Here is a 21,442-nt window from a genome sequence, read left to right on the forward strand (position 1 = left end):
TGACATTAATTTTTTTATTTTAATTACATCTGTTTCGTCATCACGGGGAATCGACCCGCTATATTTTTCATATATCTCGTTTAGCTTGCTTTCCAGCCTGCCGAGACTTTCACGTCGACTGGTCTCAATATGTGCTTCGGTTTCTTCTGAAGCCGATGCCATACGGAACAACAGATGCAAATTAAAATTGAAAAATTTATGTCAAATTGGCCTTTGCTGAGATGTTTCTCTTTCCGTTTAGTCGTCAAACCCCGATGTGCAAGCAAAAGGTATCAGTCGAGCTTAAAATTAACACTCCCATTTACAATGGAAGGCTTATCAAGCTGTACAAATTTGACACTGACAGGTTTTTAACTTTTTCCCATGCGTAGACTTGGAAAAGCTTGCTACGTCCCTTCAAATTGAATATCCTACCTTGACATCTGAAGAGGTTATAAGGGTTCTCGCATCGGTACACTTAGATGCCGAGGTACTTATACGGAATTCCCCTGAGAAAACAACTTCTGTACCTCTTTCAGCATATAAGAGACCTTTGATGAACTCCCCAAACGATGCCCAAATTTGGCCTCTGCGTGCACCTGTTGTTACGATTCTAGGACACGTTGACCACGGTAAAACAACGCTTTTAGATGCATTAAGAAAAACCAATGTAGCTGCTGGAGAAGCTGGAGGAATTACACAGCATATAGGGGCATTCTCAGGTAGCAAGGATTGTAGTCTCCCCTTTAGTGTGTGTCCCAGACTTTCCAGGATCCTCTATTACCTTTTTAGATACTCCAGGACATGCTGCATTTACAGAGATGAGGCGACGTGGTGCAAATGTCACCGATATAGCGGTGATTGTGGTCGCAGCCGATGATGGAATTATGCCTCAGACAATTGAGTGCATAAAACTGATAAAAGAATCGCAGATCCCAGTCATCATTGCGATTACAAAATCTGATTTGGTCGTTGGGAGGCCTTCAAACTCGCTACTTATTATGAGGGAACTTGCGCGTTATGATATCCATGTGGAGCCTCTGGGTGGTCCCGTTCAAATTGTCAATATTTCGGCCAAAATAGGAAAAGGATTGCCCGATTTGCTTGCCGCAATTTCTGCTCTTGGGGAACAACTAGATCTTAGAGCTCCAGGATTGGATGCTGGACCTTTCGCCTTGGATGCTTACGTTCTTGAAGCAAAGACAATTCACGGATTGGGCCCTACAGCTAATCTATTGATCAAGGCTGGAAGCCTTTCTTTAGGCTCTATTATTGCTAGCCCCGATGCCTTATGTAAAGTTCGGAAAATCTCTGGAAACACCAAGGTTGCATTGCCTTCTCAGGCAGTTGAAGTGAGCGGATGGCGGTCGCTTCCAGCGGTTGGTTCACACGTTCGCTACTTGGGAGATTCTGAGAAACCAGATTTTTTTGATGACATGAAAGATGCTCTGCAAGCGCTAAAAGCCTACGACAGTGACGTTGTTGAGAAGCGGATATCTCCCGATTCCCTATGTCTAAAAATTCTTTTATTTTGTATGGCTATTGTTGCTAATGAGCGTAGGTGATGTTTCGGGATCTGTTGAGCCAATTTCTCGTGTAATTAATTCATTGGGAAGGAATCCAAAAGTAAAAATAAGAATTATCAGAGCATCTGTTGGCCATCCCACTCAATGGGATGTCGACTATGCAAAGCTTGCAGAAGGTTAGCATGCAGGATATTTAATCCACAATAGCCTTCATTGTTACATTTAACCTTGCAGAGAATCCAAAGATATGTGAATATGCCTCAAATCTCAAACAAAAAATATACGCCTTTTGCATTGTATACGAGTTAGCAGACAGGTTAAAGACGCTAATGGAAAGTATGCTACCACCAATCACTATTGAAACAAAACTTTCAACGGCCAGAGTTAAGCAGGTTTTCAACATATCATTCAACAAAGCAAAAGGAGGGGATTCTCTTATCGCTGGATGTATCATAGAAGAGGGAATCATGAAAAATAGCTCATCCACATATATAAGGATACGGAGGATGGGAGATCTCATCTATTCTGGCAAGATAAAAGAGCTTAAAGTGCATAAGGATACCGTGACATCTGTATCTAGAGGAAAGGAATGTGGCATGCACTTTGATCCCAAGGTTGATGATCTTCAAATGGGCGATGAAATTCACCTGGTCTCCCTGCACATTGAAAAGGACAAGCTCCAATTTGAAATCCCATAATTTAATTAAAATAATCCGTTTTTAAATTTTAAATGTGGCGGCGTCTTTTTCATCATTCGAAAGGGTGTTCATCCTGTTGCCACGCACTCATTTTACATGCGGGGACTCCTGGAAAACATCCAAGATTACACTATTGGTATGGAAAAACGTTTCCCTCTAGATTTTCTATCAAGGGGGACGGTCGGATTTCCTAACATTGCATGTTGTTATTTATTATTTGTTGGAAATTTAATCGCCCAGGCTTGGTTAATTAATCCTAAACCAGGACTTTTGGGCTTGATGGATATCGCAAACGATATGCTTCTTTCGTACGAGCAGGTCCAATAGGATTTCTGCGTATTCCTCAGAAACGCTGACAAGCGAGCATACTTCGGAAAGCGTCTAAAGTAACGATATAACTGCATACAATCGAGGATCGCGTTAAAAATAGTTCATAGATTTGTTGTAGTTGTCGGGCGCCTTCGCCGCTCTAAAATTCAAGCGTTAAAATTTAAACAACTAACCTGAAATACGATTGGAAAGCGATCCAAAGAAAAATCGGAGGGATCTTCATTTAAATTCGTAGTTGCGGCATCTTCATCGCTATCTTCATGGCTATCTTGATTTTGATCGGCATCATTTGATCCTGTATGTGAAATGATATCTTCAACTTCATTTGAATTTGCCACTGAGAATTTCAGAATTTTTGGAGATAAATCACCATCCATCGATTGCCGGACAGAGAGTCTCTCCATCGACAGCGTTAGCATTGGATCGGCTTCAGCTATCTTATTTACAGGAGTGGTAGGTGTCTTTTGCGATCCCACAAAGGATTGATCCCGAGTAGGAGAAGAAAAGGCGGAGGCGTTACCGACGGATTTTCGAATTCTAGGGCTGAAATCCATTAGAATGGAGTGCCCTTGAGCAGTGGCCCCATCTTGAGCTATCATTGAAGATTCTTCAGATAGAAATGTTAAAGAAGGAGGTGCCATAGAAGAAGACGGGGTTATAGAAATGGAAGGGGGAGACATGGTGCTACTATCGCTCCTGTCCGATAATGGGGTAGAACTGTGTTGATATTCTTGCAGCGCTTCGTTGGGAGATTCATTAAAAGCTTGCTGGTGGTTTGCAAGAGAAGCTCTTCTGAGGTAATGGAATAGCAACGCGTTTGCTTTTGGCGTAACCGGATCAATGAGGGCCCCATCTTTTGCTTGAAAAATCGATGCCCGGTTGGGATTCGAATCGGAGTGTGAGTTGGCACGTGAATTTTCGATGGGATCTTGTCTTAATGGAGATGCACCAAGTGCAGAAAACAAAAACTCGTTGTCTTGAGTGTCGTTGCTACTCATCGAATTAGATGTTGAAAAGGCCGTTGCATTGGATGCGGCAGCAGTAAACAAGGGACTCCATGTCTAGGCGATAAACCCCCACATATTACCTCGAGCGCCTTTCGTGTTTCCAGTTGAAGAGCATGGTACTGAGCCAATTCCTGGTATAAAGACAGGGCACATTTGTAGCAATCTGAAAAGTTCTTATCGATTTGCTGGAGCGCCACAGTAATTGACTGTTGCACCTTATCAATCGAATCGTGGGTGGCCGCTATTTTTTCATAGTATGCGCGAGGCAATTCTGCAGCTGCCTCCTCGGTGGGCGAATGGCTTGGCTGCGTCGGAATGGCGGKGGTTGGGGTCACGACAGTACACATAAAACTGCAACCCTAAAACTGATCGTCACAATGACGACTCTCAAATTACTAATTTACCAATGTCTTCACCCCAAAATGGAAAAAGCGCTTTCAATCAAAAATACGACCATGCGGGGAAATTGGCCATCATTGTGGTGGGTCTTCCGGCAAGAAACAAATCATTTATTGCGCAGTCTTTGCTGCGATACCTAACGTGGATCGGTGTTCACGCAAAAATCTTCAACTTGGCCGAATATCGGCGAAGAAAGTTGAAGTTTGATATGGATTACGACGAATGCGAAAAAGAGCTGCATTTCAGCTCCTGGTATTACGATCCAGGTACCGCTGTGTGCATAACCTAATGTCAAGACAACGAAAATGCAATAAAAATTCGCAAAGAAATGGCTGCCGGCTGCATAAAAGAACTTTCTCAATGGCTTACAACTGAGAAGGGCCAAGTGGCCATCTACGATGCGACCAATATTACGGTTGAAATCAGAAGATTTATCTTGGACCAGCTTCCAGCTAATATAGCGCCTATTTTTCTTGAGGTTTGTTCCATTTGTTATTGAGTTTGTGCATTTTATTGCAATTTCATTTTTCGCCGCCCATTGATGTAATTTTTCTCCCTTTTCTTCTTAATGTTTTTAGTTTACCATAACACATCCAGCGACAGTGGAGCACAACATCGATGAAACCGCTCGGTTTTGTTCGGAATACTCATACTTGGGGTTTGAGAAGGCTCGATTCTTGTTGAAAACGAAACTGGCGCTGCTTGAGCCATATTATCAAAGCGTTGGGTACAGTGACAGTGAAAAGCTATTTTCGTGCATCCATATGATCGATGTCAAATCGCAGATCATCATCAAGAATTTGTACGGCTATCTTGAGGTATCATTTCATCTTATGCTTGTCTTTTCTTTGTAGTCGAGAATATCTTGCTTCCTGATGAATATTCAACATTGTCGAAAGAAAATCTTCCTCGTTTCAGTATTGAGAGCATTTTTATTGTAGTGTAACTCTCATAAGCTTTCTGAAGATAACTCTTTCATATCGGCGCTCAACAGTATCCTTCTTCCTAGTTGTGAGGAGGTATCCGTGTACTTTAAATAGCCGCTTAGATATGGAGCAGCACCTCTTTGGAATGCGTGATGATTTCCAGAACCCTGTCTTTGGTCCCCATCATCAAATCAAAGCTTCAGCACCTAGATTTTGGCGAGTTTTCCGGGCTTGTCCAGTCAGAAGATAACGGGCTTAGTACGCTTGAGAAAATCAAGAAACACGATCCTTCCTTTTTTGAACTATTTTCGATGGATCCCTTTTTGTACAGGTTTTACAAGGGAGAGGTATTTTTTAATGTGCTCCCCTATAATAGTCCTATTTCGACCTTTCTCTGCGCTTAGAAAACATAATCATGGAGTTGGAGGGAGTTGGATCTAATGTTGCCCTTTTGGCAGACGATACTGTCATCAGATCCCTATTTGCATACTTCAGCTACCAGAAAAACGTTCAGGTATTTTTTGCACGTAACGTCTAGGATATACCTTTTCTGGAAGTGCCGCTTGGAACGGTTTTTCAATTGGGTCAAATGGTCTACGGTACTTGGATCACCGAGTATCGTTGGGATTTCGCCTCTTCTTCATTCACTTCATCGGAAATGGGATTGAAACATATGCAATAAATCGCTCCAAAACTTGATGCATAGTTTATTAATGAATCTAAAATCATACGGGCACGGCTCTATTGAATGCATTTATAAAATCTTCCTTCAACTGGGGATAAGAATAAAAAATACCTTCTCAACAACAGAGGCTTGGCTACATAAATACGTTTCAAACAAGGCATTGCAAAGCCAGGGGGATGGTATCCTAGCAGTCCTAGTGCCCTAGTATGATCAGTCGATATCACCAACCTGGAAGTAAACCTCCAAAACATCGGGATTTTGGAGGCTTTTTTCAAATACAAGCACATCTCCAGGGTATATATCGCCTCTGGGGATCGATGCCTTTAGCGCTGCAATTGAGTCCCTACACCGATCCTAAGAAGCATCATCAGCATTAAAAAACAAACTATTTCCGACGTGTCTTTAGGCAGTTGCAATTGCAATTGCTGAAGCAGAGCCCTTTCAAGCCCTGCCCGCATATGCGTCCCCGTGGTGGCGCGAGAGGGAGCCAGTCGCAAGGCTAGCGACTGCTTCGAAACAGCATCAGAGCACGTATTAAAAGACTTGGCATCGTCGTTTTCGGTCACATAAATCCCGATCGAATAAACGGAAAACTTTAAAAAAGTCACTTTTCTTGCTGCTGCGGATAGAAGCTTGTACTGATTTTGAAGCACAAGCTTCGTTGGAACATGCATTCCCGTTCCTTTTTCATAAAAAAGACCGGTGTTTTTGCCATTTGCGGCATCACTATCGCATGAAACTTTGCTGTAAAAAAGGGGGCCAATGGCAAAGGATAAACCGGCAAGTGGGACATAAAACTTAAATGAAGCAAACATGAAAAATTGCTTCCACCGGGGTGTTAAATTTACATCATCAAATACTTATAAACCAATTTTTTTTCAAGGCATGGCCCTGTTGGTTCCTAAAAATGGAAGATAGCTTTTCTGACGACTCCATCAATGAAGCTGAAGATGTTTCTCTTCCCAAGGGTATTACCGCATCTATAATGCGTAGCGACAATTTCAAAGTTGATACAGGAACGTCTTCCCTCTGATATTACGTGCGCTAAAGAAACTCGGGATCTTCTTGTCTCCTGCTGTGTTGGTACAACATTGCTTGCTTAAAATAGAATTCATTCATTTACTCGCAACTGAATCCAATAAAATCTGTGAAAATGAGTCCAGAAAGACGATTGCCCCTGAACATGTATGCAATGCGCTTCAGGTTCCTTTGATTCGTTTATGATGTGTAGAACCTTGGATTTTCAGACTATGTGCCGGACGTACGGACCGCATTAAAGGAGCATAAGGAGGTAGCAAAATCCCGAGAAAGGAAATCCAACCGCTTTGATGATGGGGGCTTATCTAGGGAAGATTTGCAGCGAGAACAAGAAGCTCTCTTTGAAAAGGCCCGACAAAAATTTCTTGCAACCTCGTCCCCGACAGCACCCTCATCCTCATTACCAGGATTCTCTGTAAATTAGACTCCGAATAAATAATTTTATAACTAAATTGTACATTCAAAATAATGTCACCCCACACTTTTTGCATATTTAGGCGGCCGGTCACTCAAGTTGACATACAACAACTCCGGTTTATTTTTCAAAATAAATGGAATAATTAAAATTTCTCTTCCTTAAAACTGGATATCTGCAACGTTTGAAAATAAAGCTTTCCCTAACCGGACTAAAGATAAATAGGAAACAGTTGGCTACCTTTGACGGATTGCGCTAGTCACACGGTCGAGATCCAAATCCAAAAGATTTACCAAAAAAAGACCAATTTCATTATTGGCATGGAACCCTCTCAATAGAGACGAAGCATAACCATATGCATGAAGGTTTACATCAACGCTAGAATGCCCACTGGTGGCCCACGAGATTCGGGCGCTTTTTGAAATGAATTGTGATAAGATGCCCGTAAAAATGACCTCATTTTCAATGTTATCAATTAGCAATTTCAGTAAAGCACCATCAGCTAGTCGCTGATCGGAGGGATCTAGGCCTAGGCCTTCGACAAAGATATCTTTAATTATGAATTCCTCCAGGAGAGACTCTTCAAACCATGCCGTTTCCTCTTGATACCCTTGATTCCGCGTGGATTTATAAAGAGGCCTCCTTTTAAGGTTTCTTCGTTTCAAAAATCTGGTTGCCGATTGAACCATAAAAGAGAGTGAATGTTTGACGCGCAAAATTTCATCGGGAAACCAAACGTAATCTGGCGGTACATTGATGTTCAACTGACGACCCACCGATAGCCCACCGGTTTCATGGTCGGATACCTGAAAAAAGTAAAAACCCTGCTTACCACAACAACTAAGGTATTTGGATTGCTGTTGGCAAACGAAATTGCAACGCTTACTGCCTCTTGAAATGCCATAATCTCACGGTAATGTGCAGGGCCGTCATTTTTGTGTGCAGCCATATCAATTTTGGAGCCTTCAACTACCAAAACAAAGCCCTTTGTGCGTTCTTCTTCATTTATCGGAGCAAGAAGCTTCAAAGCAGTGCTGGTCATTTCCGAAAGCGAAGGTTCATTCTTTAAATGCCTATCAATCTCGTATTCCATGTTCTCTGCTGCAAGTAATCCAAGAACGGGGTGTCTAGAGGTCATATTTGATGAGTTGATATCGGAAATCGATGTATAAATAGAAGCATTGTGATGATTTTTCGCATATTCTAGCAGATTTTTAGAATCAATCCTGGAAGATTCAACTGAAAAAGAAAAATTTAAATTTGAAAAAATAGAGACCGAGCCTCCAGGTACGAAAGAACAAAGACCGCCTCCAATCAGAACGTCATTCATCTTTTTTATCCCGTGCATTCCAACCATGTATTCAGAAATGAGACTTTCCATGTTTCTGTGCAAGGCATGCGCCCAAAAGGAGCCTGGAGTGGCATCTGCAACCTTACTTGTAACAACCATCCCAGTCCTCATTCCACTTAACTTGGCTGCTTCTAAGATCGTTCCGCAAGGCTTTTTTTTCCCATCAACTACAACATAAAAATCTGAAATTTTTGAAACGACATGTCATTTGATATCAAGTTGACGTGCACACTAACCTGCAATGGCCCCATTAAATGTTTTTATGCCGCAAGAATATGCAGTAGCCCCAGCGGCACTATCAGTAATCGGAGTCCCAAAGGCTGATTGAGGATCTCTAATGAAGCTTCCAAKGTTAAGCGGAGACGTTTCAACCGATCCAACGATGATGGAATCAAGAGGCAATTCTATCACTTTTTTGCTGTGCATATTGCGCATCTCTTGTTGATAAAGTTGTCTGGCAAACGTTTCAGAGGCAGGTCCAAATCCGTCTGGTATCATAAGTATTACATTGACTAAAAGGTCAGCAAGAAAAGTTACTTGGAAACTCATTAGACGAATTGGAGTAGCAAAAAAAATGCAATATCAAAAGTAGCAAAATAACGCTGTACTTCATTAGCTAAAACTCTTTTTCTCAGCCAAAGAGATAATAAGCAATAAATGTAAACGCTGGCGCTGGCGCTGAGATTCAATCGGAATCATCTAAATCATGATACAATCGGTGATTTGTTTCGGATCGGGAATATTTACCATCTTTTGTTTTGACAATTACCCTATAAATTAAATTTACAAAAGTGAACACCATTTTAGCAATTTAATTTGTAAAGCGTTAAATTTCACAATTTTAATGATCGAGCCCAAATCCAGCGGTCGTTCTAATGATGTTCGGTATACTGCCTCCTTAATTGTAGTGTATGGGTCGACGGATGCTTTGATATGATGCACTTTGGACACGCAAATGCTCTTAGGCAGGTAATTGTCATTCATCAAATCTTTTCCCTCCAACTTAGGCAAAGGCATTTGGAGACAAGTTAATTGTCGGTATCCATTCAGATGTGGACATTGAGCTGAATAAAGGCCCAACCGTAATGAACGAAAAAGAACGCTATGCGGCAGTTGCTGCTTGCAAGTGGGTGGATGAAATTGTGCCTGGGGCTCCATACCAAACCCAGTTGGAGGTGATGGATGAATACAAATGCGATTTTTGCGTACATGGAGATGATATCACCACAATGGCAGATGGCTCGGACACATATGCAATAGTAAAGGCTGCCCACCGTTACAAGTATTGGCGTTTCTTTTCACAAAAGGGAATGCAAAAGGACCGTCGGTGTGTCTACCACAGACCTTGTGGGGAGGATGTTGCTTTTAACCAGAAATCACCATTTAAACTCAGATCTTAACTTGTCAAATGAAGAGTTACTGGAAACCAGGGAATCTAAGGTGGGGTTTCTTTTCGCTATCCATCACAGATCGTCAGTCCCTACACAAACGCAGGCATACAGTTTTTCCCCACAATCGGCCGTTTATTTGAGTTCTCAACTTTGCGAGCGCCTAAAGTACTATATTTGCTTTGAAATTTTGGTATAGCCAAGCGAGGTCATTGTATATGTGGACGGGGCATTTGATTTATTTCGTAAGATCGTTTATCTCATCATTAAGATGCTGGTCACTCTGAGCTATTTAAGAAGGCAAAAGAGCTAGGGGATTACCTGATTGTTGGGATCCATGACGATATTGTAATCTTGATGCCGAATACTGACTAATAGACGGTCAATCGAGTCAAGGGATCCAATTTTCCCATCATGAATTTCTATGAACGGGTATTGTCTGTGTTGTCTTGCAAAGTATTTACCTTTTGCTTATCTTTTGCAGTATGTCGATGAAGTTGTGATTGGGGCCCCGCACAAAGTTACCGCTGGTCTTCTCGAAAAAGTTCACAATATCTCTTTCGTTGTGCATGGGAAAACGACTCTTATTCGTGATATTGATGGCTCCGATCCATATGAAGTGCTCGCATCTTTTTAATGCATAGATTCCCAAACAAAGAGGCATATATAGGGAAATCGAAACGGAGTTCTCCTATCTCACTACGGAGGTGATTTTGGAGAGAATTTACAAGAATCGCTTAAGGTTTGTGCTCAACATACTCGCGCCATAGATATGAAGAGAGAAACAAAAAAAAGCAAGAAAAAGAGCTCTTGCTTCTCAATACTCAGTAGGGTCGTACGGAAGGCGTAAATAAAGCTGGAGCATTAAACTTAGTTTTTCCAATACATTTATTTAAGAGAAGATCAAAGTAAACTCGGGAGTGATTCCAAAGACGCCAAACTACCTACTGGCTCGATGAGGAGGTTTTCCTGGATGTGGAGCTGGGGTGGATTTAGCTTCTTCCGGAACTTTAGCAAGCTGTACAAACTCCGCCATCAATGGAAGATGATCAGAAGGAAAGTGAATGCTCGGAAGACCTACTAATCCCTCTAGGGATGCATCTTCTGCCGTTGGAAGGGCCAGGCGCCCAGTTACTTGAAGATTGGACTCTGAAAACCAAATGTAATCAATGAGGCCAGAAAAGGTGTCTGTGATTGTAGAAATGCGGTCGTCTTCGATGAAGACATTTGTTTCACAATGATAAGCAGACTTGAGAGGAGTCGCTTTTTTCACGGCGGCACCGGCGAGCGAATCGGTGAATGGTGGATAGGAAAACCCAAGCCAGTCTGGATGGGTTCCCGTGATATTTCCCTCCGAAAAGATCGAATGTGTACCAGATCCAATGATGGCGTTAAAATCGCCAGCAATCATTATTGACGGGGAATCACACAAGGAGGCCATTTGCTGAAGCTTTTGTGATAAAATCGACGCCTGTAGCATTTTTACATCTTTAAATGTCTCGTCCCATTGAAGATGAACGCTCCCCAAAATCAGGGGAGGAGAATTGGCACAATCTAAACGCCTAAAGCGGGCAATAAGAGCAACATTGTCCTTCAGCATTGCCCTATTAAAGAGATCAGAAGATGATCCAACAATAGGAGGGCCAGGCTCTAAAATGGAAAATGAATTGATTGGCGAGGAAGATCTAAGCGTAGTGGAGTTCATTGAGCGTTCGGACAAAAGTGATGGCGAACAAAATTCAATAGGGGAAACCAAATCCAAACAGAACCGTCCAAACCGCCAAAATATGCAAACACCATCGACGGGAGAAGTCTTCGGATCGTTATTGGTGGAAAGTGTCCTAAATCTATGCTTCGGCTGGAAAATTCCTTCATAATAATTAGAAGAGTCCATTCTAAGCTCTTCTATAAGCGAATGAAAGACAGACACTTCGACTTCCTGCAAAATAATGAAATCGGCTCCTGAAGCTCTAAGGGTTTGAATAATTGACTCTTGGCGATAAGGCCACGAGAGTGCCCAAGACGGTGTATATCCGTATCTTGATGGGTCCGCATATATTTCCGCCAAAATGTTCCAAGACAGAACTAGGATGGGAGGATCGATGCTAAGCTGATTTTGATGGTTATTTGGGCCAAGCACCTCCCATCTCCTTGGCGGAGGCTGAGAAACACCCACAGAAACATTATCTCTGAGAAATGGGATGATAAGTGAGGCTGTTCTATTGGCCAAAACAGAGGTCGCGTGTAAAGCAGAAGATACAGGGGCAATGCTAGATGAGTTTGCAGACATAGATGGAATGCTGCCGATGTTTGAAAGTGCAGAAAGAAGGAGCGGATCACTCCATGGATTGCCCTCCAAATTCAAAGATACCAGGCGATGAAGGTTTCCAATGCTCGAGGGAAGAGAACAAAGCTCGTTTTCTTGGAGCTGCAACTCTTTCAGTTGTGTACAATATCCAAGAGCAGGGGTCAAGGTCATTAATCGGTTATAGCCAAGATGGAGTATGGTAAGATTTTTTAACAGCCCGATTTCAGGTGGGATTTCTTGCAGGAAATTTGCCGTTAAATAGAGACCGGTAAGAGACATTACTAGGGATGAGAACCCAAATCCATTTCCAAAAAGTGGCGAAGATCGGGATAATTGACGGAGGCCAACGCCGCTCATATCCAATGCATGCCACGAGGATTGGGTAGTAGCTGTGGGCGCGATGACAAATTGATTCGAACCAGCATTGGATGCTGAAGTTGATGTCGCAGCAAGTGAAATATTATTGTCTTCATCGACGGCCGTGGATGGATCGTCTTTTATCAACCTATTGTTTGAGGCTAGGGACAATTTAAAATAAGCATGAGGAAGCGCATCTCGATAGAAAGGAAGCCCATTCATACTCATTGAGAGGCTTGAATGATGATGATGGTGATGATGATAGTGATTATGGGATGACACATGCTGAGGATACTGCTGGAACTGCGTTGCAAATTGAGGAGCGCGAACGGAAGGCTGCTGTATTACGACGGGAGATGATTGTCTACTACTGATAAGTAGCAATGGTAACATAATTTAAATTGGTAAATTCAACCGAAATGACAACTTACTTTGACGGCGCTGACGAGGACGGGACAAAAGTATGGGAGGGAGATCCCGATTGCTGCTGGATGGTCTTTACCGGTGAAATTTTGGAAGGGGTTGGCTGCACTTTGGGGTACCCCCTTTGAAGAACAGAAGGATGCATTTGGTTTGAAGAAGCAGACGAAGCAAACGAGGATGGCGGCAATTCAAATTGGCCCGAAGAGGCCGAAATCCCGGCGATTATCCCGGATTTTGGAGGCAGTCCAAAGGACCCTGGGGGCAACGGGGGATGCTTATTTGCTGACATTGTTGGTAAATTATGGACCCCAGTAGCAGTGCCACTAGATGCGGTAGCATTGGCTGCAGCAGTGTTAACCATCAGCAACTATACTCTGGCGATTAAGATCTAAGGAGAATTAAATAAATTTTCTTTTTCACATTATAGTTTTACAAACCATAATTAATGTTCAATGCCCCGGCATCCCGGGCTTTGCTTTATCCTCGCTTGGGCTTCGTTAGCCGTTTGCGTGCACAGCGGACGGCCTTTTATTCTAATTTTCCCATCAGCGACTTAAACGCGCCAAAAAGTCTGGACTTATCCAGATCCAAGGTCATCACATGTACAAATGGTCTGTTTCAAGATATCTACAGACTAATTCAGCCGACCAACTCCCCCTCCGTTTCAAGCGGCATTTTGTTTCTAAGCCCTTCGATTGTTCTAGATAGCCTAAAAAGCATCTTCAGCTTCGCTCCCGCAAAGGCAGGCATGGCCGATATAGATATTTATTGCCGACATTTTTTTAACGCAGCGCTGGTTCTCGCGCTATTGCATTTGGATCCAGATTGCAGGAGGACCTTTTTAAAAAAGCACACCGATTTGCTTGAATCTGTAAATCTGGCCAACCGGGGCCATGGCGGCGACAGCCGTCAAAAGGAAAATAGCCTTGTACCTGCAGACTTGAACCATCTAAACTCATATCAACTGATCTGCGACATTCTTAACAGCAATTTGAAGGAAACTCTTGTAAATGCCGTATCCTGCGGGCTATTTGCTGCCTCGGATGCGCCCATTACGATGTTTAGCACGCCCATTCTATTTTGGATTTTGTTTGGGCTGATCAAGTTTGGAGGCGCGCCATTTCATAAATATGCAACGCAGAGACTTTGTAACAACTTTACTCATGAATCTTCGTTTTTGGAATCGTCTTCGATGACCTTTATCCCGGATCTTTGGGATTTTCTGGTCCACAACCAAAAGGCAGCCATTCCAAATGACCTTTTGCTCGAGTTTTTCACATTCCTATCTAGCTTTCAGAACAAGGATGTGTATGTCAATTCAGGCATATTGCCCCTGGCAACTATCGTGCAATCTAATTACGATTGTATTTCCTTTTTCAGAAAAAGGGAACTATCCTCGTTTGATGTCTCGATTTTAGCACTTGAGCAATTGGTAAGATTTGAAAATTGGGACTCAATTCCGGCGTTCATTGGGCGCATCAAGTCTTTCTACGATATAGCGCCAAATACTTACGTACGGCGTTCAGTTTCAACTGAACACAAAGTTTGCGAATGTCTCTTTTTATCGTTCCCAAAGCAATATCCAAAATCAAAACCCACCGTTTTGAATATCATAGAATCCAGAAGAGACATATTAACCTTGTACTGCTCCATGATGACCATTGCCACGTTGCCCCCGCTCATCAGGTTTCTTCTTTGCGAGAGATACGATCTTTTGGTCTTTAAGCAGCTTGTTGAGCGAATCGCTAGTGCAAAAATTCCGGGATGCATGGAAGAAGACTTTAATCCGTGGCTTGAATGGGTTCTTTTATCTTCGGTTTCTGAAAATTTTCCGCCTGGCTCAATTATTAGGAAAACGGCGTTTTTGAATCATTTCCACAAATTGTTAGCCCACTCGTTGTTCATGGCCACCAACACCAACGCTCTTGATACGAAGCTACCACTCTTGCCTTCTTATCTCGCAAGCATAGGGCCATGGATAAGCTTGGCGTCAAAGGGGCTTTTAGATAGGCTGAAAGTTTCCGATGTTCTTAATGCCATTCCAGCTATACTTTTTGACCATTCCGCTTCCCCTGAGCATGGTTCCACAAAAGTTATTTTGTATTCGCACGCCTCAGTGCAGTCAAATCGGGAAATGTTGTTTTTAATGTCCGTGGTTATTGCGATACTTGATTCTCATGATTTTCGGCGCGCTTCTCAACATCTTTCCTTGCTTGTAAATAGGATTTCACCGGATCCAAAATCTGTACACCTTCACTGTTCACCTTTACACGAAATACTTTCGGCGTGCGATGTATCTTTGGCGACATTGGTCTGCATTATTGAAACGGGCAGACTAACCGGCTTCAAAGATGTAGCCCCAGATGGCTGCATCAAGATCCCCTTTAGCTTTCTTTGTTTGGACCACTTGTATTGTAGCATTCTCAATCATTTGTCTTGCAATCAAAAGTGGCTTAAAGTGGTGAGCATTTTTAGGTGTCTCATGAGCATCTACTGTCATTCCGAAATATCATCTTTGCTTGCGTGTGGCGGCTTGCGGTCAAACCTCTTGGCGGCCTTTGTTGCGAGCAACTCTTTTGATTTGATCGAGTATCTTTTCACATTCACCACTTTGGATGATGTTTGGAAAATATTCCCCCGCAGCCTGTTTAAATCGTTAAAGGCTAAAATAGATTTTAGCTCGTTTCTGTCCGATGATATTGTTGTTACAAAGCATTTGACGATCAAAAGCCCTGCATATGCGTCAACAGACCACAATGCGCTTTTGGATGCAATAAGAAACATCAAAAGCGATGGACCCATCATGATATACAATGTCCGAAATAAAGTCCTTCAGGATCACAGAATCTCGCCCTACCTTAGGAGGCGATTGGAGATCCCACCGGTTTGGAGGGAGGTACGCAATCAATTTCTTCACAAATTCACCAGACCAGATTTTAAAAACCAAATAGACGACCTTTTTATTTAATAAACATTTTGTACTTTGTTGTAATGAATGTGATAATTCCGTCTCGGATGTTTTCCTCGTCATTGGGCAGGTGGCCTGCGCATCTGTATCGAAGGCCGGACATGCACTTTTATAATTTAAATCTTTATTCTTCCTCTCGCTCGACACCGCCCAATTCCGATCCGCCTGCCCCCACTACTCCGATCAAGCCATCTGTGTGGACACGAATTAAAAGCGAAGTGGAGCATTATAAGCAAGGATCTGTAAAATTCGGCAAAGAAACCAAATCTTCGTTTAAGCTGCTGTTCCGTGTGTACAAGGCTGGGACAATTGATTCGCTAACCCGTCGTGAAAGGATCCAACTGGCCAGAACCGGAGCAGATATGCTTCGCTTGGTTCCGTTTTCCATTTTTGTAATAGTCCCTCTGCTCGAATTTTTGCTTCCATTTTTTATTAAGGTATTTCCCAACATGCTCCCGTCAACATTTGAGAATCAAGAGGCCCGAAAAACGCGTCTTGAAACCATTTCAAGGGCAAGAAAAGCGGCGCATGACGCTCTTCATTTGGTTCTTCTGGAGGTTTCTACCTCGGACAAGCAGCCTAACATTCCCGCCAAAAAGCTGGCCGAGATCCTTCAAGAGTCTAATATCAATGCCTCAACTCAGCCGCTAAAAGAAAGAATGGCTGAACTCACTTCTTTGCTAAAATCCAATCAAATTTCGCAATACGGATTTACCCCAGAGTCGATATCCGGCCAACATTTGCACGCAATATGCTCACTGCTAGGCTTGGGCCCGATTCGGGCAGATAAGCCTCGGCCACTGCCACTGGCCAAAATTACAAATTCAAAGTTGGTTTTTCTTGGTACCGATGCGTTAAGACGATACCAATTGAGAAATCATTTAAAGGAAGTCAAAAAAGACGACAAACTCATTTCAGCAGAGGGAGTGGACTCGCTTCTGCCTGCAGAGCTTGTCCACGCTTGTCACATGAGGGGTATTCCTACATTCAACCAGGATCCGTCAAAGACGGAGGAAGAGCATTCGAATACGCTCAAGGCCGATTTGCAGCAATGGCTAGATCTCACGGGGCACTATGGATTTCCGATGATTTTGGTTATCCTGAGCAATGCACTGCTGAAAAAGTAAATTTTGACCGCCACCACACCGGCTCCTGTCGTTAATTTAAAATACAATTTATTAATTAGATACGAATTAAGGAATCGGATTATTTCTTTTCTTCACCATTGACATCCTTGAATTCAGCATCGGAAGCAGAGCCAGATGGCTCTGAGGAGGAGGAGGAGGATTGATTAGCATTCATCTTTTTTTGATATGCCATCTGGAACAAGTTAAGTGAGGCTTGCTGCATTTCCTTGACCTTGTTTTGAATCGGTTCTGCAGCGGTATCTGGATTTTCCATCAGGCTTCGAAGTTCCGAAATAATTCCCTTGATACGATCGGCCTCTTCTTTTGGGATCTGAGCCGAATATTCGGTCATGGATTTCTCAATCTCAGTGATGGCAGAATCGGCGCTGTTTTTCGCTTCAATAACCTCCTTGCGAGCACGGTCGGATTCGGCATTGCGTTCAGCCTCGGAGATCATTCTTTCGATTTCGTCCTTGTTGAGACCAGACGAGGCAACAATCGTAATTGACTGGTCGCGGTTTGAGGCCTTATCTTTTGCAGAGACATTGACAATTCCATCAGCATCGATATCAAAGGTAACCTCAACTTGAGGAGTTCCTCTTGGGGCCGGTGGGATTCCACCTAAAACAAAATTTCCAAGAAGCTTGTTGTCCTTCACCAGCTCACGTTCACCTTGATACACGCTGATTTGAACCTGTGTTTGGCCATCCGCAGCGGTAGAAAAAACTTGCGATTTTTTGGTTGGAATCGTAGTGTTGCGACTGATAAGACGAGTAAAAACACCTCCAAGGGTCTCAATGCCCAACGAAAGCGGGGTAACATCCAACAAAAGAATGTCCGTGACATCACCTGCAAGCACACCACCTTGAATAGAAGCTCCGATGGCAACCGCTTCATCGGGATTGACACCTTTTGATGGCTCTTTTCCAAAAATCTGAGAAACAATTGACTGGACTTTTGGAACACGCGTCATGCCGCCGACAAGAATAACCTCATCAATGTCTTTAACAGCCACATTGGCATCTTTGATTGCCTTTTTGCACGGCTCAATGGTACGATCCATCAAAACTTGCGTTAAAGACTCAAACTTGGCTCTGGTAAGCTTGTAATTATAGTGCTTCGGTCCAGATGCATCGGCATACAAATAGGGCAAATTGATTTCGGTTTGCAGTGAAGAGGAAAGCTCAATCTTGGCATTTTCTGCAGCTTGGCGGATACGTTGAAGAGCACTTTTGTCAGAGGAAATGTTAACGCCAGATTGGCTTTTAAAGTCGGACACAATGAAGCTCACCAAGTTATTGTCGAAATCTTCACCACCAAGATGGGTATCTCCATTGGTAGACTTTACCTCGAAAACGCCATTTTGTATTTCCAGAATGGAAATGTCAAAGGTACCGCCTCCAAGGTCATAAACAGCTATGGTGCGGTCGCCAGTTTTGTCAAGACCATACGCAAGAGCTGCGGCCGTAGGCTCATTGATAACACGAAGGACATCCAACCCAGCAATAGTACCTGCATCTTTTGTGGCCTGGCGCTGGGCATCATTGAAATATGCAGGCACAGTCACAACGGCATTCTTTATGGGCTTTCCCATGTATTGTTCTGCAGTTTCCTTCATCTTTCCCAAAATATAAGCTGCAAGCTGAGAGGGCGAATATGACTTTCCACGAGCTGAAATCCAGGCATCGCCGTTCGAGTGCTTGGTGATTTTGTAGGGCAAGTGCTTGATATCTTGCTGGACAACTTGGTCGTCAAATCTTCTTCCAATCAGCCGTTTTGAAGAAAAAACGGTTCCCTCCGAGTTTGCAACCGCTTGACGTTTAGCAGGAGCTCCGACGATCACTTCACCGCTTTCTGTAAACGCAACAAACGATGGCGTTGTTCGCTGTCCCTCCGAGTTTTCAATTACTCTTGGGGTTTTGCCCTCCATGACGGAAACGCAAGAATTTGTGGTCCCAAGATCAATTCCAATTACTGGCCCTTTTGACCTGGTGCTGAACAGGCGAAAGCAAGAGGCAGATGAAATCAAAGGCGAATGTGTAAGGCGTGAAAGCATAAAATTTACAGTTTCAATGAAAGAATTTATTTATTTTAGAAAATTCTAGAAAGATTCGGGTTGTAAATTTTATTAAATTACCGTCAAAAAATTTAATTGTAGTCATGATGATGGACCTGGAGTCGCTGCTCCGCGGAGCGTCCTCGGCGCCGGGCGTGGATATTCCAATGGTCGATGCAGCAGAGACTATACAAATCTCATCTTTGGCCTTGATCAAAGTATGCATTTTTTCACTATCATTCAAGATGCTCAAGCATGGTCGTGCCGGAGTGCCAATGGAAGTGATGGGGTTGATGTTGGGGGATTTCGTTGATGACTACACCATACGAGTTGTCGATGTATTTGCAATGCCACAGTCAGGCACCGGTGTCAGTGTAGAGGCCGTTGATCCTGTCTTTCAAATGAAAATGCTTGATATGCTCAAGCAAACTGGCCGTCCAGAAATGGTTGTCGGGTGGTATCATTCTCACCCGGGTTTTGGCTGCTGGCTTTCAGGCGTTGACATTGGCACCCAACAGGTATGCACCCATTTTGGATCTTATTGCTGCAGAGCTTTGAGTCTCTTAACAAGCGGGCAGTGGCCGTTGTTATTGACCCGATACAATCTGTCAAAGGAAAGGTGGTCATTGACGCTTTTCGATTGATTCAACCTCAAACTATCTCGATGGGCCAAGAGCCAAGACAAATTTCGTCTAACATTGGGCAGCTTCAAAAGCCGTCAATCCAGGTTCGGCATTTTGTGCTTATTTTAGGCCTTAATGCATGGACTGAACCGCCATTATTATTCGATTTCCATTGATTATCGAAAAAATGAGCTTGAACAAAAAATGCTGCTCAATCTGCACAAGACATGTTGGACGGACGGCTTTCAGTTGGATATGCCGGCAGATCACCAATGTTCCAACTCCACGGCCTCCAAGGTAATTGAGAGCTTGTGTTTACGATTAGAAACTTTTGGCCCTTTCTGAAAGCTATAGCAAAAGTATCGAAGAGGAACTGACTATGACCCCAGAGCAGTTGAAGCTCAGGCACATCGGAAAAAAGGATCCAAAACGACACTTGGAGGAATTGTCTGATTCCATTCTTTCTTCAAATTTGGGCGAGGAGCTTCTAACCCATATGAACAGAAAAGTGCTTGTGTAAAAACGGCCAATCCCCTCATGTATTATGGCCATCATAAAAATAATAAATAAACCATCTTCATGCTCATTAGTTTATTGAAATTAGCGCTTATACGACAGCAAGGCACTTGGCATTTCCCTTTCTTACAAACTTTTGGTTTTTGATGAATTTGGGGTCAACCTAAGGTTACTATTAAATGCTTCTTACGCCACGAGTACTTTGAAAGCGATGACGAAGAATCTTTTTTATTCCATTACGATGGGCTTTCTTATTCTGATTGTGATTTGTGTGGTTTTTTGACTTGGCCATATCTAATAAAAAAATAAGAGCCGCTTTTGGAAATACAAAGGCTTCATTAAAACGTCGTTCCAATGATGGATGAAAGGGGAAAACAAACACAAGAGTCAAGAACCAACCTTCTTATAATGTTTAAATTAATTTCCTCTAATTTAAAATTTAAAATCCCATGTCTCTGACAATTAGCGTTAATCAGGTTCCTTCTTTAATTTTACTCTAGAAGGGGAATCCCATCCTTAAATACCTTGTCAACATACCCTATACGTTTTCAGATATATCTTCGGACTACACAATTGGCGACAAAAGTTGTATCCTGTATTTAAGGTAGCGAATTGACGAGCCCATTTCCTTATTAAGCTTAAAATTCCATGCTTTGTATCCGGATTATATCCACTCAAGATTCAAGGAAAACGGCGGCCTCAATTTTACATCGAGATACCTTTTGTGCTGCGTTGATGTGGTATTATGGTGGGCTCTCACTTTATCTAAGGATGATCCCAAATTTTCAATTGTTGAATTAACAGAATTCTGTGTGGTCCAAGATTGGACGATTATCCTGGCATGGAGGTTTGTTTCTTGAATTTGTCAATTCATATTTAAAGTCATCAGGAGTGTGCACGCTACATTGAGACTTTTAAACGATATCAGCATAAATCCGCGGATCGGATTAAAGAAAAGGTCAAAACCGACAACCTTTCTAGGGCAATGCAATTTCTCACCAGAATCAAGGGCATCAACAACACAGATGCTATGAACCTAATTACTCATTTTGGCTCTATTAATGGAATTGCAAAGGCTACTCGCGAAGAGCTCCTTCAAATTCCAGGCTTCGGGCTGAAAAAGGTTAGCACCATCTTAGCGGATGTTATTGATAGATTAATTATCTATTCGAAACATTAGATTTTCCATTTTCAATGCTGTTGAAAAAGTAAAGATATCGCGGCATTCCTTTTCTGGACAATGGAGACCGATTGTCTTACACTGCTACGATCGCAAGATTTGCCTAAGCTCCACTTACCTGACGAGCCCGTAGCCTGGAATT

The 21,442-nt window shown here is 42.8% G+C and overlaps 14 protein-coding genes across 14 annotated transcripts; 8 read left to right on the top strand and 6 right to left on the bottom strand.

Annotated features, from left to right (window-relative positions):
- Positions 1-346: 346 nt before the first annotated feature.
- On the top strand, positions 347-2,203 carry DI09_83p10 (translation initiation factor IF-2Mt; the record flags this gene model as incomplete). The annotated part of the gene is made up of 4 exons (XM_013381155.1): positions 347-734; positions 772-1,491; positions 1,541-1,681; positions 1,740-2,203. Coding segments are annotated over 4 exons (1,713 nt in total), but the record flags the coding sequence as incomplete, so codon positions are not given.
- A 246-nt stretch (positions 2,204-2,449) lies between these two features.
- DI09_83p20 (uncharacterized protein) lies at positions 2,450-3,887 on the bottom strand (the record flags this gene model as incomplete). The annotated part of the gene is made up of 3 exons (XM_013381156.1): positions 2,450-2,584; positions 2,707-3,509; positions 3,608-3,887. 3 exons carry the CDS (start codon positions 3,885-3,887, stop codon positions 2,450-2,452), a joined length of 1,218 nt encoding a protein of 405 aa, XP_013236610.1.
- A 380-nt stretch (positions 3,888-4,267) lies between these two features.
- DI09_83p30 (uncharacterized protein) lies at positions 4,268-4,793 on the top strand (the record flags this gene model as incomplete). The annotated part of the gene is made up of 2 exons (XM_013381157.1): positions 4,268-4,417; positions 4,518-4,793. 2 exons carry the CDS (start codon positions 4,268-4,270, stop codon positions 4,791-4,793), a joined length of 426 nt encoding a protein of 141 aa, XP_013236611.1.
- A 666-nt stretch (positions 4,794-5,459) lies between these two features.
- DI09_83p40 (uncharacterized protein) lies at positions 5,460-5,711 on the bottom strand (the record flags this gene model as incomplete). Its single annotated transcript, XM_013381158.1, is given in 3 exon segments — positions 5,460-5,606; positions 5,662-5,678; positions 5,696-5,711. 3 exon segments carry the CDS (start codon positions 5,709-5,711, stop codon positions 5,460-5,462), a joined length of 180 nt encoding a protein of 59 aa, XP_013236612.1.
- A 162-nt stretch (positions 5,712-5,873) lies between these two features.
- DI09_83p50 (uncharacterized protein) lies at positions 5,874-6,365 on the bottom strand (the record flags this gene model as incomplete). The annotated part of the gene is made up of 1 exon (XM_013381159.1): positions 5,874-6,365. One exon carries the CDS (start codon positions 6,363-6,365, stop codon positions 5,874-5,876), a length of 492 nt encoding a protein of 163 aa, XP_013236613.1.
- A 92-nt stretch (positions 6,366-6,457) lies between these two features.
- Positions 6,458-7,012, top strand: DI09_83p60 (uncharacterized protein; the record flags this gene model as incomplete). The annotated part of the gene is made up of 4 exons (XM_013381160.1): positions 6,458-6,518; positions 6,544-6,633; positions 6,659-6,753; positions 6,782-7,012. 4 exons carry the CDS (start codon positions 6,458-6,460, stop codon positions 7,010-7,012), a joined length of 477 nt encoding a protein of 158 aa, XP_013236614.1.
- A 227-nt stretch (positions 7,013-7,239) lies between these two features.
- On the bottom strand, positions 7,240-8,852 carry DI09_83p70 (alkaline phosphatase; the record flags this gene model as incomplete). Its single annotated transcript, XM_013381161.1, has 3 exons — positions 7,240-7,809; positions 7,836-8,536; positions 8,591-8,852. 3 exons carry the CDS (start codon positions 8,850-8,852, stop codon positions 7,240-7,242), a joined length of 1,533 nt encoding a protein of 510 aa, XP_013236615.1.
- A 435-nt stretch (positions 8,853-9,287) lies between these two features.
- On the top strand, positions 9,288-10,379 carry DI09_83p80 (uncharacterized protein; the record flags this gene model as incomplete). The annotated part of the gene is made up of 4 exons (XM_013381162.1): positions 9,288-9,323; positions 9,362-9,681; positions 9,728-9,935; positions 10,227-10,379. The coding sequence occupies 4 exons, from the start codon at positions 9,288-9,290 to the stop codon at positions 10,377-10,379; spliced, it is 717 nt and encodes a 238-aa protein (XP_013236616.1).
- Positions 10,380-10,682: 303 nt separating this feature from the next.
- Positions 10,683-13,191, bottom strand: DI09_83p90 (uncharacterized protein; the record flags this gene model as incomplete). Its single annotated transcript, XM_013381163.1, has 2 exons — positions 10,683-12,777; positions 12,839-13,191. The coding sequence occupies 2 exons, from the start codon at positions 13,189-13,191 to the stop codon at positions 10,683-10,685; spliced, it is 2,448 nt and encodes an 815-aa protein (XP_013236617.1).
- An 84-nt stretch (positions 13,192-13,275) lies between these two features.
- Positions 13,276-15,798, top strand: DI09_83p100 (uncharacterized protein; the record flags this gene model as incomplete). Its single annotated transcript, XM_013381150.1, has 1 exon — positions 13,276-15,798. The coding sequence occupies one exon, from the start codon at positions 13,276-13,278 to the stop codon at positions 15,796-15,798; it is 2,523 nt and encodes an 840-aa protein (XP_013236604.1).
- A 47-nt stretch (positions 15,799-15,845) lies between these two features.
- Positions 15,846-16,925, top strand: DI09_83p110 (uncharacterized protein; the record flags this gene model as incomplete). Its single annotated transcript, XM_013381151.1, has 1 exon — positions 15,846-16,925. One exon carries the CDS (start codon positions 15,846-15,848, stop codon positions 16,923-16,925), a length of 1,080 nt encoding a protein of 359 aa, XP_013236605.1.
- A 79-nt stretch (positions 16,926-17,004) lies between these two features.
- Positions 17,005-18,981, bottom strand: DI09_83p120 (uncharacterized protein; the record flags this gene model as incomplete). Its single annotated transcript, XM_013381152.1, has 1 exon — positions 17,005-18,981. One exon carries the CDS (start codon positions 18,979-18,981, stop codon positions 17,005-17,007), a length of 1,977 nt encoding a protein of 658 aa, XP_013236606.1.
- Positions 18,982-19,088: 107 nt separating this feature from the next.
- On the top strand, positions 19,089-20,124 carry DI09_83p130 (non-ATPase regulatory subunit 14 of 26S proteasome; the record flags this gene model as incomplete). The annotated part of the gene is made up of 3 exons (XM_013381153.1): positions 19,089-19,499; positions 19,553-19,708; positions 19,930-20,124. 3 exons carry the CDS (start codon positions 19,089-19,091, stop codon positions 20,122-20,124), a joined length of 762 nt encoding a protein of 253 aa, XP_013236607.1.
- Positions 20,125-20,569: 445 nt separating this feature from the next.
- DI09_83p140 (uncharacterized protein) lies at positions 20,570-21,300 on the top strand (the record flags this gene model as incomplete). Its single annotated transcript, XM_013381154.1, has 4 exons — positions 20,570-20,587; positions 20,621-20,724; positions 20,758-20,967; positions 21,003-21,300. 4 exons carry the CDS (start codon positions 20,570-20,572, stop codon positions 21,298-21,300), a joined length of 630 nt encoding a protein of 209 aa, XP_013236608.1.
- Between the last annotated feature and the right edge of the window lie 142 nt (positions 21,301-21,442).

This window comes from Mitosporidium daphniae (genome assembly GCF_000760515.2).
Source record: "Mitosporidium daphniae strain UGP3 chromosome Unknown contig-83, whole genome shotgun sequence".
NCBI classification, from domain to species: domain Eukaryota; kingdom Fungi; phylum Microsporidia; genus Mitosporidium; species Mitosporidium daphniae.